Source organism: Balaenoptera musculus, chromosome 3, assembly GCF_009873245.2.
Source record: "Balaenoptera musculus isolate JJ_BM4_2016_0621 chromosome 3, mBalMus1.pri.v3, whole genome shotgun sequence".
In the NCBI taxonomy this organism is placed as follows: domain Eukaryota; kingdom Metazoa; phylum Chordata; class Mammalia; order Artiodactyla; family Balaenopteridae; genus Balaenoptera; species Balaenoptera musculus.
In genome coordinates, this window is record NC_045787.1 from 145047178 (window position 1) to 145064574 (window position 17397).

A 17397-nucleotide genomic window follows, 5' to 3' on the forward strand; every position below is an offset into this window, starting at 1 on the left:
AAGGATTCTGACCATTTCTCTCTGTCTCTGCTACCACAGCCTTGCGGAGGCCCTCATCGTTTCTCCTCTGGACTTGTGCAGTAGTACCTAAACATGTTGCCTTGCCTCCAGTACCTACCCGTCATTGCCATTCTGCAGTTTCCCATAAGTTTTGTTCTAAATCACAGATCTCATCATTATTCGGAAGTCCTTTGAAGGCTACCCTTTGTGTACTGGCCCAAACTCATTTCTGCATTCAGCCTGACATGAAAGACCTTTTATAGCCTGGACTCAGCCCAGTCTTCTCCTCACCCTCAGCTCTACTCCTTTCCACTCAAAAGAAGGTCTCTCTCAAAAGCCTCCTATACAGAGGCTGATTATTCCTCACATATGCCAAGCCCTGTCCCCTGTGCCTTTTCTCATTTTATTTTCTCTTCCTAGTGTATCCTTTCCCAGTGATGCTATATGTGTCTTTTAAGATTCAAGTTAAATATTAGCTATCCTGTGTAGATAGGCTGATTTTTTTAGACAGAAAACGTAGCACATATGCCTTTGTTAGTCTCTCTTGAGCTTACACACATTTTCTAATTTGGGGACCCCCAGAGGCTAGTGTAGGACATTTGAGGTTCTAGAACCTGATTGTATGTCAGTCATTTGGGCAGTATACCATGAACTAGAAATAACAGTATCACTTGAAAAAAATGAGAGGAAAATGGCTTTGGAGTTGAAAGCCATTCCTTTACATACAAGTTTTCCCAACATTCCCACCTAGAGGAAATTTAGATAATGTTTTTGAAAAGGGATGGTTAATTTTTACATCAAATCGAAAACTGTTCCGTTTGTTTTTGGCCAGAGAAGAGTGAGAAAGAGTTTCCCAAATAGTGCTGAGTGGCAAATCCTTCAGCCTCCCAGTGCCCCAGGTTTTCTGGTTTTCTTTTAATGCAGCAAGCTGCTTTATGAGATGTGCAGCCACTTGAAATATGAGTTACTACTCGTAAAAAGTTTCAAGTGGATAATGAAGATTCAAGAATGAGACTCACAGTGTAGCGCAGTCAATTTTGTTGCTACTGCTTTCCAGTACATCTCTGCCATTGAAATGAATTATTTATTGTAATTTATTTCAGCCATGGAAAATAAAACTGTTTTCATTGTGATGTGCACTGTAACATTCAGAATAGACACATCACATGCAGTACTCTCAATTAATTAATTCTGAAGTTTCATTCCAACTTTATCTTCTTTATGATAAGCTATGAGACTGGCAGGTAATTCTTTCCCCAATAAACTATGATTAAAATGAATGTTTTGAGAACTAGGGGTAATGTTGGTAATGGAGAAAATTGAAACAACAGCAAAACTAGGTTGTGTATTTCCTTAGATTTTACAGTGGATGGAAGGGTTTTTAAATATTCTAGGCAATTTATCACTTGGAGGAAAACTTTTTCTCCCTTAACTTTTTGTAAGGAGTGGGTGGAAGAGGAGGGTGCCCTTAGTTTAGATGTGGAACCGTGCAATGCTAATGACCAAAGCCAGCTGAGTTAACCAGTCCTGCAGTACCTTTATTGGTAAGAAGTTTTTTTGCCGTTTTTTGTTTTTTGGTTTTTTTTAAAAGCAAAGTTAGCATTGTACAAAGGCCAAGAGGCAGGACTCCCAAATGATTTTTCAGAGGAGAATGGGTCACCTGTAATTGATTGCAATCTTGTTTCTTCTAAAAAGAGGCTCGCCTCATGCATTTCATTTGATTTTTTTTTTTTCATTTAAAGTGCTAAATAGTTGCTTCTGTTATGAGACTGCAAAGACACTATGAGAACTTAGGAATGTGCTTAATATGTACAGATATTAAAAGATTTAATATAACTTAGGTGGTGGGGCTTAGTCCAGGCAGAAAAATATTTGCTTATCTGTCCATTACTTTCATTTTTCATAACATTCCACTAATATCACGTTGCTAGACAGCAGACAAAGAAACAATTGATTCCTTTTCCCTAAAGATGACCAGTATCTAATTTGAGGAGGATCACATTTCAATATCTGCTATGCACATGGCCTAAGAACAGCGCTTGGTAATGACAGCAACTCGCTTACTTCCACAAGCACTGAAAATCTGGAAGCTTTTCCTCCTTTGGCAGCATTCAGATTCTTCCAGATCGTAGATCTTCAACCAGGGCATGGGGCTCTGGAGAAATTGCTGTGGAGATGGGTAGAAGGTTTCTCTGCTTTTTCAGGTTCTACTACACTATCGTTTTTGTTTTGTTGTTTTTATTGCTGTTGCTAGGGCCAGCCTTCCTCCTCCTCTCCTAACTGGCCTTCTGAAAAGCCAGTTACAGGTGCCAGAGGGTTCTTGAGACTCAGAAGCATCTCTCAAGTGTTTGGTGCATTTATCGGTTGTTCTCAAAACATCAGCAACTCATTGCATCAAAAAGCAATCGAGCTTGGTCAGCAGTACATATAATTGTGTATCCTACCCCCTCTTCTCATTAAGGGCCCCCACCAAGCAGATTAAGGCACCCCATTCCACAGACACACCCTCTTGGTCACAGCCCTGATCATCTTTGCTTTGTCCTCCTCTCCCCACCTCTGTCTGGATCTAGGTACAGGGACGCTTTGTCTTTGGTCTCTCATCTCTTCTTTGGTCCATCCTTCTTCTATATAAACCAAAGCCTCCTTCTCGGCCCCTCCTTCCACCACCTTTTGGAGAAGACAGATTGCTCTTGCCCCATTCCCATTTTCCATTTCCCTGGTCAACAGGGAGCAAAGTTGCAGTGTAACTAAAAGGTCATTCAGCCCTGAGCAAAGAGGCCAGGATAGAGAGGGAAGAGCTGAAGTTCCCTAAACATGTTAAGGATTTGATCCCCATAGATCAGAGTTCATATCATCACTTCAGGTTCAGTTTTGTCTTTCTGAATCAGATGGGGAGCAGGAGGGAGGAGTTGGAATTTTTTTTCACCTATTTCTTAGACTTTGTGGAATATTTTTTAGTTTTTTTAATCAATATGTTCGAAGAACATTAACAATGAAAAGTGCTCACTTTATAGGGAGTATTGTAACTCGAAGAAAATTAGCTTAATTAACTAATGTTTTCTATGATGTTAATTTAAATTGCCATATACTTTTGGTGGGAGGGAAACCAGTGGTTCATTGGACCATGTTCCAGAGACAATCTATTAATTATGTCTACTGCTGTTCATCTTGAGAGGCTGAAAATATGTTAACCAAATTTATAAAAGCTCTGGGTGGGAGGCAAGAAGGTCTGCTGCGAACTCACCAGGAACCTCTGCCCTGGATTCCAATCACAGGGATTTCAGTAGCTGCCCGACTCTTGATCAGGTGGCAGAGTGGCCGAACAGAGGAGATACACATGGGCAGCATAGCTGGGAGGCTCACTGAAGGTGGAAGAATGAGCCACGCCCAGAAACGAGCCTTTCCTTTCACACCATGAATCCGCTAGGAGTCTACAGTGGGGGCCAGACACACTGCCGCGACCACCACTGCGGCAGTCCTGGTCCTCACCCACAGGCAGCCTGAGGGTGGCAGGCAACAGCCTCCGGACTCAGGCGGACCTGTGCACGTGTCCCGGTTCCACTTCACATGGTGGTAGCTGATAGCTGTGATGCCTTGAGCAAGTGACTGACTTGCTCAGGACTTCAGATCCCTAGTCTATGAAATGGGGATAATATCCACCTCAGGGTTAGCTGAGAGTTACAGACAGTGTGTGCCTAACAGAGTGCTGAGCACCCAAGGGCTCTCCGTAAACGTATCTTTTCCTGCTGGGCAGTGAGAAAACTCAGGCACAGCTTACTCTTAGGTGGAAGTGCTTGTCATTAGAAAAGATGGTGCCTCAGCCTTTGGCTTGGTGACCTGAAAGGCCCTAGAGAGCTCTTCCCGGCAGCTGCTGGCTAGAGAGGCAACAGTGGCTTAGAAGAGTTCTCAAGATCTGCACACAAAAGCAAGATCCTTGGAAATGAACAATGTATTAATTTACATATTTACCCATTTCAGGTTTTAGCCATAGAATGAGGCCAGAACTTCTCTGTTTTCTGTACAATTCCCTTTCGGCTCTTTAGCTCTTTATACTTTAGTTGATATTTCACTCATCCTTTCCCATTCATTCATTTATTCATTTATTCATTTATGTATTCATTCTGTCTTCCAGTAGCTATTTCCTGAGCCTCTGATCGGTGCCAGATGCCATACTAGGCACTAGGGATACAGAGAAAAGTCCCCCATGGTCCCAGCCCCGCAGAAGTTTACAGACCAGTCTCCCGGCCCCACCCCACTGCAGTCATCACCCTGTACGCACTCAAGCCACACCTCTCCAGCCATCCTTCTTCACTCAGCTTCTAGACCCATTGAGCCTCCAGCCTCCTTAGAAAGAGTACATACTCACCGTGTAGCAGTAAAGCATCCAGCACAAACCACATCTTTGCTTATTCTACACAGGCAGAAGATAGAACAGGAAGCATCTGAAGTGAGAGCATGTAGTTACCACCTTGCTGTAGGGGAAGAGTGACCCAGCATATTGGAGTAGGAAAGTCCACTGTGCTTTGTGCTTGTGCTTTACATGCCATTTTAGGGTAGAAACATAGGAGAGGAGCTGAGGAGCAAACAGAGACCCATGTAGCACAACATTGCTTTGTCTTATTTTTCCAGATCAGATATTTGTAGCCTAGCTTCGTGTTTTATTTAGAAGATTACAAGATTTCAGAACAACAGAAATACTGTCATTCAAAATCCATACTAATACATGTGCCAGACCAAATAGGACTGATTTTTGGACTGTTTTCTATTTTAGGGTTTTTTTGCTTGTTTGTTTGCTTATTGCAACTCCCAATGAGGGTAGCTGATAGTCAGAATATAATCTCGTTTATCTGTCCATAAGCAAGACATGAAATGGGGTGCTTCCTGGAGCCATGAAATTCTACTGGGCCAGATCAGGCAGGGTAACCATAGTTGGAGTAAAGGAACGCTGGTAACGATTTGAGTGCCTGTGGAAGAAGTCAGTCCTCACAGCAGCCCTTCAGAGTAGTTGCCATAATCCTTCATTTTATATGTAAAGAAATAAAGGCTCAGAGAAGTGAAACAACTTGCCCAGCATCCCAGGTTACATAAGTGGCAGGGCCAGATTTGGCCTTAGTTCTGCCTGTCTCCAAAGTCTGTCCCTGTCAAACCATGTTGGTTTTGCTTCACTGAGAGAAATTTTCTACAAACTCATGCCAAAGCCCTTTGGGAAGGAGGAAGGAGAACAAGGAAGCACCACCTGAGACAGTGTGGTGTCTGGTTTTCCTAAGTGGACTGAGCCTCACGACTCCCCTTCCCAAGTGGTCCATTCCCTGGTTGGGCAGAATAACTGCTTAGGATAATACAGTGGATAATGTGTGTGTTTCTTGGACGTAGGCTCTGGAAACTGTAGCCTGGGTTGGGCAAATTTGAAATGGCCACTCCAGCCATGCCTGTAACAGTGCAGGAAGTGAGCAGAGGTTGGGGGAGTGGGGGCCCCGCTCATGCAGCATTCCTTATACTGAACGCTGATGGCGCTTTGTGACTCAGTGCAGGCTGGGGTGGGCCACTGCAAAGTTGCCAAGGGCTCTCTCCTTTCAGTCTTGACTTGTTCGCATCGATAACCACCAGAGATTTCACATTCCCTGCAACAGGATTCTGTACTTAGGCATTTCACCCAGTATTCTTCCATATGGGGGGGCCTTTCTCCAGAGGGGCTTGCCACACTGATTGAACTGTTTCCCCATATCCTCTAGGAGTATTAGAAATAAGAACTCTGGAAATGAGTTGCCACGTCAGTACCCTTTGAGCGGATTTGCTCACTAATTTCCATTTTTCTGGAAGAGTAAAAGAGAAAAAAAAAAAATCATCCATTTTAGCCAACTTTATTTTTAGAAAAGTATTTTATTCAAACATCCCCTTACTTATTACAGACATAAATACATGCATTCAGACAAATGAATCCACGAGAGGACCGTATAAAGTAATTGGCACGTCACTTCAGCATGCTTTGTCAGTTAGTGGAGGACTTTGGTGCCTCTAACTTTAATCTTTTCCATTAAAATATCCATTCTGCCTTCAGATTGTGAAACCCATAATATTTTAGGCTGTCTCCGTGGATCTGTTAGTTTTGCTTGTCAGACTAATTTAATTTGTGGCTCTATGACTTTGGGTGGCTTGTTAAATTGTACATGGAAACATGTGATCTGCAAATGATGTTCAACATGCCAGGCTTAAGACCTAGTTTCTCCCCAGAGACACTGGACATACAGTAAATGTGTATTGGCAGATTTCATTTGCAACCAGCCTAACTGTTAGGATGATGATGATGTGTGAAATGGCAGATGTTTAAGCGCATTACTGTTGCTTTTATATACCTTAAATGTTTATAACACTTTTTGAAGCACTTTTTATATCCACCGTCTCATTTGATTCTCTGAGCTTCCTTGGTACTGGGTTATCATTTCCCTCTTTATAGCTAATGAAACTGAGACACAGAGAGAAAGGTTCAGTGACTTGCCTGAGAACACAGGGTAAATTGGATTGCAAAAATGCCAGAGGACAAAGCCAGATGTCACCAAAGCCTAGTCAGGGCGGTGTGTGTAGTAGACTTTGCCACATAATTGCCATTTTCCCCTGCCCTCCTTTGAGGAAAGGAGCTCTGAAGCGGTGAAAACAGGAAGGGCTAGAGATGGGAGGTAAAGAGTCCAAGAAGCAGAAACTGTAGCATCAGCTCCATATGGATGGCCACAGCTTGCTTGCTTCACGGCTCTTTGCCTGGACTGTTGCAGCAGCCTCATCTCTGGTCTCCCTCCTTGACTGTCACCTGCACAGTACACGTTCCAAATGTCCCCAGAGAGAGCTTTCTTAAGTACAAATCGGAGCATGTCTCTCTTTTGCTGCAAACCCATCACTGGCTCCCACTGCCAGATTCTTCATCGCGGTCTTCCAGCCTACACTGGGGTCTTGCTTCTGGCCCGCCTCTCTTCTGCCACACTGCATTCCTCACCACTGTAGAACCCACTGTGTTCTTTCCCAACCTCCTTTTTTGCTGCCGTCTCTGCTTAGAACACATTTATGGTGAACTCCGTAAACATGACCTTCTCTGTGGAGCCTTCCCTGATTCTCAGGGACCCAGAAGCATCCCTCTTTCCACTGCATGCCCACAGCAACTTAGCCCAGCCTAGTGCCCCTTATCTCTGTGCGGAGTAGTCTGCCCCAGGGAGTTTTTAGCTCCTCAAGGACGGAGGTTGTGGTAGATGTCTGTGTTCTCTTACCGCCTCCCAGGTGTCTTGCAGAATTGGAACTTAAGAAAATGGATGAGTATGAAATGTAAGAGTGAAGTGAGGACATGAGTGAATTAGTGTATGAGGAATGAGTGAGAAGACTTTAACAGCCTGAGCCAGCAGGAAACTTGACTTCCAGCGTTACCTGGCATGTGCCCCACTTCTCCCTCTTGTCTGAGAGGAGTCATGGAGAGATATTGCCCCTCCATAGCTTGACGTCTTTGGTAAAATGAGAGGCAGGAAGAAAGGTGAGCTGGGTTTTTGCCTGGTGACCTAGTATAGAGGAAAGCACATCAGGGTTGAGAGGCAGGGACTGATCCTCTTGGCTCTGTGGCCTCTGACTTCTGCCCACCCAGAAGGTTCTCACCAAAGGTTTTGGTGGTGGGAACTCTTCCTCAGGGAGCTGAGAGTCTTTGCCAAGAGTTCCTATGGCAGCATCATAGGCTTCCAGAGTCAAAGCTGTTTTTTTGTCCAGGAAGCACCTTCATGTCTGATGGCAAGATGAGGGGATAGAAGGTGAGCACATAGAAGGCCTGGGATTGGGGGGAACTCTGAGCCAGGGCATCAGTGTCTCATGTCACTCTGTCTTCTAGATGATGTCTGTCCTCATGAATACCATTGTCTTTGAAGACTGTCGGAACCAGTGGTCAGTATCCAGGCCTCTCCTGGGGCTCATCCTGCTCAACGCGAAGGTGAGTGCAGTTGCAGGAAGGTCCACAGGAGGCGACCACTGGGAAGAGGGAGCAGCTGTACACCAGGCCAAGCTGTGACAAAGACAGGGAAGCCAACCGAGCTCGAGCTGGGACCTTGAGCACCCAGGACAAGGCCGTATTCCCCCAGAAGGCCCTTCCCCAGAGGCCTCAGATCTCCTTCAGTTAAGTAGAGGCCTCACACTAGCTTTTCTGGCACCTGGAGCGCTGCACTGGACGGGAGGTTTGCTCAGCAGTGCTTCCAGCTCCCCCTCACTCCCTTCCCTGTTCCAGGAGATTGTGGGCAACAACCCCTTTTGCCCCTTCCTAGGCCTCCTTTCCTTTGTGGGATCCCCACTGCCCTCAGTGGTAGCAGTAGCCCCTCAGGGCCAAACACAGAGGCAGCACCCTTCATCCGGAGCACGAGTCTCCAGTCCTTAAGTGCACGCACCACTCTGGGCTGCCTCCCAAGTTCTCCAGCTTCCCCTTGAACCCACCCCTGTCTCCCCAGCAGTCAGTAGGAACAGTACATTACTGCTCGGGAGAATGAATTGTCTATACAATAAGAGAGTACTGGGGAAAAAGACAGTGAGATTAGAGGCAGCCGCATACATTAAAATTCAAACTGAAATCCCAGCCTTGGAAGGAAACTAATAGAAGAAGAAAATATATCAAAAAGAGAAGAGCTGTCTCATCATTCACCTGTGCTGAAGTATCCAATTTTAGCCACATTCAGTAGCACTGTCATTCATCTTCCCTCAGTGTTATTGTGATTTAAATCCAAGCTGTATAAAAGAGAGCAGTTCTTTTAAAATGATTGAGAGGGAATAAGGGCAAATTCAGTGTTTAGAAAAAGCTTATGACATCACAATATTATACTTTACTGATGGAGGCAATATTTCATGGTTTGGGATGAAAAACTAATAATTTTCTATTTGGTGTGAGTCACTGCATCATTATAAAAGGGAAAAATAAGTAGTTTTGTGCATTCCCAGTCTTGTTCGGGAAGACATTGTGGTTTAAGTGTAATGCCTCTGATATATAGTATTTAAGTATTAGTCTGACTACATATTAATTATGTTTGTTTTTGATGTGAGCTGTTTTAATGTATGATGGAAATTAAATATCATGCTGTTTGGGCTTGGAAGGATAAACACATGACTGGCAGAATGTTGTCTTTGTGCTGAAATTAGGCTGTTTCCAATGATTAGGAGCTGCTTTTAGCATAAGAGTTTGTGTGTGTAAAAGCCCACAGACATCAGCAGAGAAGAAAGGGCTGTGCAGTTCTTTGTGACCAGGTGTGACAGGTGTTTTTCTTAGTGCCAGAAAGCTCTCCCAGAGCTAAGCAAGTCCCTGTAGTACCCCACCTCAGCAGAACAGACCCATCCTAACTCAGGAGGACGCGGACTTGGAACAGAGCCTGGGGTCGTTTGAGGGGTAGTTCACTGAAGCCACCGAAGACGAAGAGGCCTTAGGAGGGACCCTGGACTTGGTCGCCCAAAGTGCTCCTTGGGCATTTTTAGTTCAGTTCTTCCCCTCAGCCTAAGAGGTCCTTCCTCTTTCAGCCTTTCTGTGACTATTGTTGATGAGACTCAGGAAGACCTTTATGTGCTTGGTCCCCCACAGAGGAGGCGAGGACTCCATCAGCCTAAACTGTTCCGTGACAATAAAGCAACTATAGGAAGAGGTTTTTATGAGAAGGGATAATACAGTTTATACTCAGGAATGTCTCTGTTGCTTTGGTTTTCTCTAAAGGCTTAAAGTTCAGAGGGGACCTGGACCAAAGCCCCTTTGAGAGTTAGGAGCCCTGAGCACTTTGGAGTCGGTCTAGCCCTCCCCTACAGCTCTCCTCAGGCCCCAGTTTGGAGCCAGAGTTCTGACACTTGTTCTGTCTCCTAACAGTATTTCAGTGAACTGAGGGCAAGTCTGATAAACAGCCAACCTCTCCCCAAGCAGGAGGTCCTTGCCCAGTGCTTCAGGAACCTAATGGAAGGAGTGGAGCAGAACCTGTCTGTCAAGAACAGAGACAGGTGAGCAGCGCCCCATAGTTTAGCATCCCTGGGGTAGGTGGACGTTCCGGGATTGTGCTTAACACATCTCACATACTGATATGGCTTTTCTATTACACCTTGTAATCCTAGACTCAATTTAGTTCCATCCAGTAAATATGAATGGGTAGTTGCTTTCTTCCAAGCATCACACTAGGTACTGTAGAGCAGCGGTCCCCAACCTTTTTGGCACCAGGGACCAGTTTCGTGGAAGACAATTTTTCCAGGGGGCGGGGCAGGGTGGGGTGTTCAGGCGGTAATGTGAGCGATGGGGATAATGGGGATGAGCGATGGGGATCAGCAGACGAAGCTTCAGTCGCCCGCGGCCCAGGGGTTGGGGACCCCTGCTATAGAGGATGCAGAGATGAATAAAATGCAGCCTTTGCCCTTAAGCAGTTTATAATCCAACAGGAGGGAGAGAAAAAAAATAACTAATTGAAAAGGTTAAAAGAAGGAAAGTTTAGATCTGCTATGAAGGACAAAGAAAGGCCTCCTGGCATTTGAACAGGCGTAGGCTTTGAGGTCAGACAGACTCCAATTTAAATTTTATCCCTGCCCTTTATAGGCTGTGTGGCACTGAGTAAGGCAGTCAAGTTCTCTGATCCTCAGTTTTCTCACCAGTAAAACAGAGATGATGATAATTGATTGTGACCTTTAAATGACAGAATATAGTAAACATGGTACCCAGGACATATGATGCACAGTAAGTAGTTCCTTCCTCTGTCTGACCTTTAAAAGTGGTTGGTTTTGCAAGAACAGAGACAGGTAAGTTGCCAGTGAGATCTTGATGAGGAACCCAAACTTATCACCTATGCCTGAATTCATTCATTCATTCATTCATTCATTTAGTTCATAAAATTTTATTAAGAATCTGCTATGTGCCAGGCACTGGGGATACCACTAAGGAACTAATTGTTCCAGGTTTTTGCCCTCACGGAGCTTCTAGTGGAAGAGACAGGCATAACGAATGATGGAGAGAGAAAATGTTTTCAGGGAAAGAAAAAAAAAAAACTTGCCTCATCCGTTTATAAAAGTGGTAGCGTTCAAACACTGCGCCATTTGAAATGCATATTAATCATCCTGATAGCCACAAGCCAAAACCTGGGCTTTGGTAATACAAGGCCAAGTCAGATGGGCTCTGTGGACATGTTCCCTTGACTGCTTGTTCCGAGCCAAGATCCTCTATCAGGCAAAAAAGGGCAGCCTCCAGGGCTAGCAGGAGAAGAGACTTCGTGAAGGAAGAGGGGACCCTTCCCTACATGCTTCGGGGGGAAATTGCTTCACCTGAGGCTTGGGAATTTGAGTACCGCCTCCTGAGCCGCTCTGTGAAATGGTGTCAGACAAGCTCTCGTTTAGTTAGAGTACTAGCTAGCAAGGACTGGGTGTTTTCCATGTGCCAGGCAGGATGCTGAGCACTTAACACGCATCGTCTCACCTGACTCAGTAAATTCTCACTTCCCACAATCCCATAAGCTAGCTACTCATGTGGGGCACCAAGACAAGAGATCACCCAGCTTAGAAGTGATGGAGCCAGGATTTGAACCCAGGTAGTCTTACCCAGTGCCCCCTCTTTTTGAAGCACTTAGTTTCGTTTCCTTATCTGCAAATGAGGATACTGACACCTACTTTGGAGAAGACTTGTGATGATTAAATGAATTTATATGTAAACTCAACCAGTGCCAGGCACATAAGCTTTTGTTCTTTTCTTTATATTCCGTACCATCTATAACGTAATTTGACTTTTAAAAATAATTTTTAAATAGTATAACCACAGAATACACCCCTCGAAATGGTCAGAGTGTATTTGCTGGTAACCCTTGTTTTCCGGGTTGGGAAGGAGGAGGGCCCGCTGCTGGCAGAGCAGTAGTGGTCGGTGAAATGGGAGGAAGGAGCTCAGCCAGGACCTAGGGCCGTCTCCAGGGCCCTGAACTCCGCCACCAGAGCTTCACACAGCCTCAGCCTTGCCACTGCCCTCAGCCCTTTCTTACTCTTTCCACAGGTTCACCCAGAACCTCTCCGTCTTCAGAAGAGATGTGGCAGAGGCCCTGCGCAGTGATGGCAGCACCGAACCGTGCAGTCTGGACATGATGAGCTGACCCGACTTCTGACCATGTGCCGAGCAACTTTTATCAAGAGGCTTGTGGGTCTGGATCCCAGGACAGTGATGTTGGCTAGCCCAGGGGAATCTATTTTTCAAAACAAACAAACAGCAACAGCAAAAGCCCTACCTTTTTATAAGCCTGGCCTAATTATAAGAATTTATAATAGCGCACAAACAATGTAAATTCAATCTTTGCACTGAAAAAGCAAAAGATGTGTTTTCAGTCTTTCTATAAAATATCATTTATCTTTGTTCTTACAATGCTCTGAAAGGGTGTAGAGACAATATTTAACCAAAGAATATAATAAACCAGGTTTACACCTAAGTGTGTACTAGTTAATGGTTCTGCAGTCAAGGTTGTGAATTTGTGAGAGATGCAGCCTTCAACATAGATCCCGGATTGAGACAAATATACCATTTGAACCTGTTAAGTTAGTAGTTTGTTATGAGTCTGGAAAAAGCAGCACTGGGGACTCTGAGCTGTGGGCATTTAGAACGAGCCTGGGAGCTCTCCAGAGCATGCCACAGGACTGCACACAGCCCTCTCCGCCTCAGCAGCGTCTGATAAAGTTGAGAGACAGTAACACAATTAAATGACTTACAAACAACGTTTGCTCTTCACTGGCATAAATCTGAAGTGGTTTAGTCTAGAAGAATTAAGCTGTGCAATTACTGCCTGCAGAGATATTTCTTCAGAAGGAGTAGGTAACCCCAGCAAGTAGCTCTGGGTGCTACCAGCACCCAGGCCTGCCTCCATTTAATTTTTAAGAGAAGCTGAGGGTGTCCAGTCAAAATACAGATTCAAAGCAGCTCTGCCTTCTTGGGCCACCCAGAACAGTGCTAGGTGCTAAAGTATAGATTTTCAGAGGATGAGGATCAGCTGGTGTTCATCCTTCCACAAAAACTCTTACTACCGTGGGGACTGCAGCTCAACCCAAACCCAGGACAAGGAGGAAGCCTTTACAGTTTGTGAGGGGCTGGAACTAGGCTATTAATTTGAGATTGCCACTGTCAGATGGCTTTGGTGTCTCGCTGCTCCGTCTTCATGGTTCAGGCTTGTAGTAAATATTGTTCCCTTTATTTCTGATAAGACATGAAAGGTTGGCCTTACTGTTGAAGAAGAAGTAAATCTACAAGCTCCTGTTATAATCTCGTTTCTCAGACTAGTATTTCTTGAAAACTTTCTTGATAGCTGAGTTTTACAACAGGCTTGTCACAGAAAAGCAAAGTCACCCAAGTTTATCTCAAAATGTTTGTCTTCCATGTGTGAACCCAGGAAATCAGGGAAAAGTATGTTCTAGGTAGGGTTACTTCTGGTATCTAATGGAGAAGGAAGCCTCAACCTTACACTATGTTTCATTAGCAGTGGGAGAAATAATTTTCCATAAGAAGGCAAATTCTGAACTTCATAAAACCTCAACTGTTTAGAGAAGTCTGACTTGAGAAGTTTCTCTTTCTCATGGGCTTATTACTGTGCACTACTCCTCCCCCAAAAATCCTTCATAGAAGACCTATCCCCTTCTGACACTGTTTTTTGGTTTGTTTGTTTTTTGTTTTTGTTTTTGTTTTTTGAAAAATGTCCAAGACCTGGGAGTTCCCTGGTGGCCTAGTGGTTAGGATTCCGGGCTTTCACTGCCATGGCCCGGCTTCAACCCCTGGTCGGGGAACTAAGATCCTGCAAGCCGCGTGGCGTGGCCAAAATAAATAAATAAATAAATAATAAAAAGGTCCAAGACCTAAAAGCACCGTATTATTTGCATTTAAATACTCACAAGAAAATCACCATGTATACTTGCTTTTCTTGACCACATCGCCAAAGGTCGCCTGGTGGTTTCTCCCCAGCCAGGAAAGGCTCTGTCTTGGCCTTGGAGAGCTGCTGGCGGGGGAGGACTTGTCAGGCCTGCCCCAGCCCCACTTCAGCAGGGCCTGCTCATGGCGCCGGGTGTGCAGAGCACACGGAGAGGCGGCGCGCACAGCGGGGAACAGACTCAGCAGAGCGGCGGAACGTCTGCCGTGCCCCCCCCCATCTGACCCCTCACCTAGTCCTCACAACAGCCCTGTGAAGGTGGACAGCACTCCTCCCACTTTTCAGGCGAGGAAGCTGAGGCTCAAAGGTGGTACACAGCTTACACTGGTCACACAGGCAGGATTTGACCCCAGGTCTGTGTCACCTCAAAGGAATTCCCGGCCTCTCCAAGACCTGTATTTGAGAATGGTGAGTTGAAACCAGTTAATGTTTACATCCAGTACCATGTGTTTTTCAGAACTCTGTTGCTGTGTAACAAATGACCCCGACATGCAGTGGCTTAGAGCAACACTGCTCATCTCACAGTTCCGGTGAGTGCTCTGCCTCAGGGTCTCCCAGGCTGTAGCTGGCGTTGTGGGCCAGGGCCCTGATCATCACCAGGCTTGCCGGGAAAGGACCTGCTTCCAGCCCCCTCGCGGCTCTTGGCAGGAGTCGGCTCCTCGCAGGTTGGTGGACCGAGCCTCAGCTCCTCGCCAAGTGGCCTGTCCACAGGGCGGCTCACAACTTGGCATCTCGCTTCACCAGAGCAAGAGGGAGAGAAGCACAGCAGTCTGGAAGTCACAGCCTCTCATAACCTAATCGCAGAGGGGCCACGCATCATTTTCCCTGTATTCTCTTCATTGGAAGTAAATCACTGGACCAGCCCACACCCAAGGGGAGGGGTTATACAAAGGCGGGAGGCAGGGGTCTTCGGGAGCCATGTTCAAAGCCACCTGCCACTCTTACCTGGCCTTTGCTGGAGAGGTTGAGTTTGGCTACAGGTTTCTCCCCTGAGACCTGGAAAGGAATCCTGATTCTCCTTGGAGAGCTAAGTTCCATTCTGTGCCCTTTCTCAGGGAAGAGGAGGGAGTGGGGAAGCTGGGGTGTTTGCAGAGCACATCAGACTGCACACTCACCCCCCGACCCAGTGGGTCCTGGTTTGGAACTGCGCCCCACCCGCTTAGGCCAGCCTTGCCAGAGTCGGCCTTGGTAAGGGATTGCGGGGGCTCCGGGGGAAAGCTGGAGTCCCCCATGGGAGTTCTCTGCAGGGCCATCTTATCCCAAGGGTAAAGCAAGCACTCAAGAGCACACCCAATCTTGCGGAGCCTGCACAAAAGAGAGCTAGTTGGATCTGTTACAGCAGCGGTCCCCAACCTTTTTGGCACCAGGGACCGGTTTCGTGGAAGACAGTTTTTCCACCGTCGGGGGTTGCAGGGGGGCGTGGGGGGATGTTTCAGGCAGTAACGCGAGCGATGGGGGGCGGCAGAGGAAGTTACGCTCGCTCGCTCCCCCGCCACTCACCTCCTGCTGTGCGGCCGGGTTCCTAACAGGCTGCAGGCCCGACCGGTATTGGTCCGCGGCCTGGGGGTTGGGGACCCCTGTGTTACATGCTCCAGTCAGATCGCAGGTGTATGTGACTTACACTCAGCAACAGGAAAAAATAAATGATCCCGGCAGTTGCTCGGGGTCTACCACCTACCCAGCATCTGGCCCAGAGTGAGCAGGAGAGGAATGCTCGGGCCGCTGCCGGTGCACCTCGCCCTCCTGATGAGCTCCTGGCAGGCGAACGGGTCTTGTCCACCAGTGCGGGGCTCTAGGTCAAGCCAACAGCTTCAGCTGATAGTCAAGCAAGAAACAGTTTGAAGGTATTATGACCGCAGGACTTTTGCCTTCGCCACTGACTTAAGAACCGGACCCCTGAGAGCTGTATCCTGCTTGTGTTCTAGATGTTTCTGTGTTTTCTGTGCTTTCCAATCAGGCTTCTCTAGAACAGGGGATGAGGGTGCTGCACCATGTGATGATTGGAGCAGCCAGAAAAGCCCTGTTGGCCCCTGGCCTCCCTTCCACTGGCCCTGCCAACCTAGAAGTGCCTTTGGGTTATGGTACTGGAAGCCCCTGTCGACACGCGCAACTGACCTGGCATTGGCTGTGAGCTGAGCTCAGTGACTGAGTTAACTACCAACAGAGCTGAGCGTGAGAGCAAAGAACAGGGTAGGTTTGGTGAGAGAAACTGGGGAAAGTGGAAGAGCTGGCATACGGGAGCCTTGTCTAGACGGAGGCCAGTCCAGCAGCGTAGGCGAGGCAGCATTTAAGAGAACCCAGCACCTTATGGTGAGGAGGGAAAGAGCGCCTGAAGATCAGGGCGGGGCAGAGTAGAGAGGGAGACAGTGAAAGTCCCAAGATGAACACTAAACAACTAGAACCACTATCATTTAATGAGCACCCAGGAAGCACTGCAAATCATGATCTCATTTAAATGTAATGCTTACCAATAAGAAAATCAAGTAAGTATTGATATTACCCTCATTTTAGAGATGAAAAAACTGAGACTAAAAGACTGACCCGAGCCACACAGCTAAAAAGTGGACGAGCCAGGATTCAAAGTCAGGTCATCCTGACTACAAAACTCATGTTTCTTTTCCACTAACATCCCTTAAGCTAGGTACTTCACCACAGGGCTTTGGAGACAGTTGGGTGGGGAGGTGCATATGGACCCACTGGGACCCCCAGATGGGGCTGGTCACTCCCCAAGAAAGGGCAGTCCCACAGGGCCCCTTGTGTGCTGTGTCTGTGGCTTCTGCCACTGATTCGTCCTCCTCCCTGAACTTTATAAAATCATTCTTGAGACTTTTTAATGTTTTCTTGAGGTGTAAGTTTACAATGACAGCAAACCTTTCAAACTACAGCAAGAGTAACCTGCCTCCTTGGCATATTAAAAAATAATGTTAGTGTGGGTTTTTACATCCCATAGTTTGGATTGCTGATACGAGTGCTTCCTTGACAAGATTCTTTTTGAGGTTTACAGAAAGCGTAATAAAATATGTAAGTTACATTTCCACAAACAAAAGCTATAACATAAGTTATTTATAAGCGTGAGATACAAACAGTATCACGATAAATAAACCATAAGGGTACCTGCAACATCCATCTTAATGTAATTTGCCCAACAGAAGTGTTGAAACTAAGTCAAATTTAGTAGAGAAATCTGTCAGGAAGAAAGGAAAGTTGTAAAACACAAAATGGGGGAAATGGCTGATAGGGTGGGAGCCAACAAGGGCACGAGATCGGGTGTGGCGGCACCTCAGAAGGCCACGGCCAATGCCTGCCCTCGGTGCCTGTCCTCGCCCCCTGAGCCTGCGTCCTCCCAGCAAGCCCTGCTACCTGCAGGCGCGTGTGTCACCAGCCCGCACGAGGGAAGGACTCTCCCCTCCCCTCCCCCTTCCTGTCTTACACCCTCTCTCCTAACCCCCAGCCCTTTGGCAGCTCCCTCAGGCTGCTGCCAGCCTCCCTG

The 17397-nt window shown here is 46.5% G+C and overlaps 1 protein-coding gene across 3 annotated transcripts in view; it reads left to right on the forward strand.

Annotated features, from left to right (window-relative positions):
• The window catches only part of RANBP17 (RAN binding protein 17), a 307007-nt gene extending 294567 nt beyond the window's left edge, over window positions 1-12440 (forward strand). For all 3 annotated transcript variants that reach the window (XM_036846016.1, XM_036846017.1, XM_036846018.1), the window contains 3 exons: window positions 7856-7954; window positions 9854-9981; window positions 11999-12440. In XM_036846016.1, coding sequence (XP_036701911.1) covers window positions 7856-7954; window positions 9854-9981; window positions 11999-12095 — 324 coding nt within the window. In that variant the 3' untranslated portion in view covers window positions 12096-12440. The remainder of the gene's footprint in view (window positions 1-7855; window positions 7955-9853; window positions 9982-11998) is intronic.
• Window positions 12441-17397: the final 4957 nt, after the last annotated feature.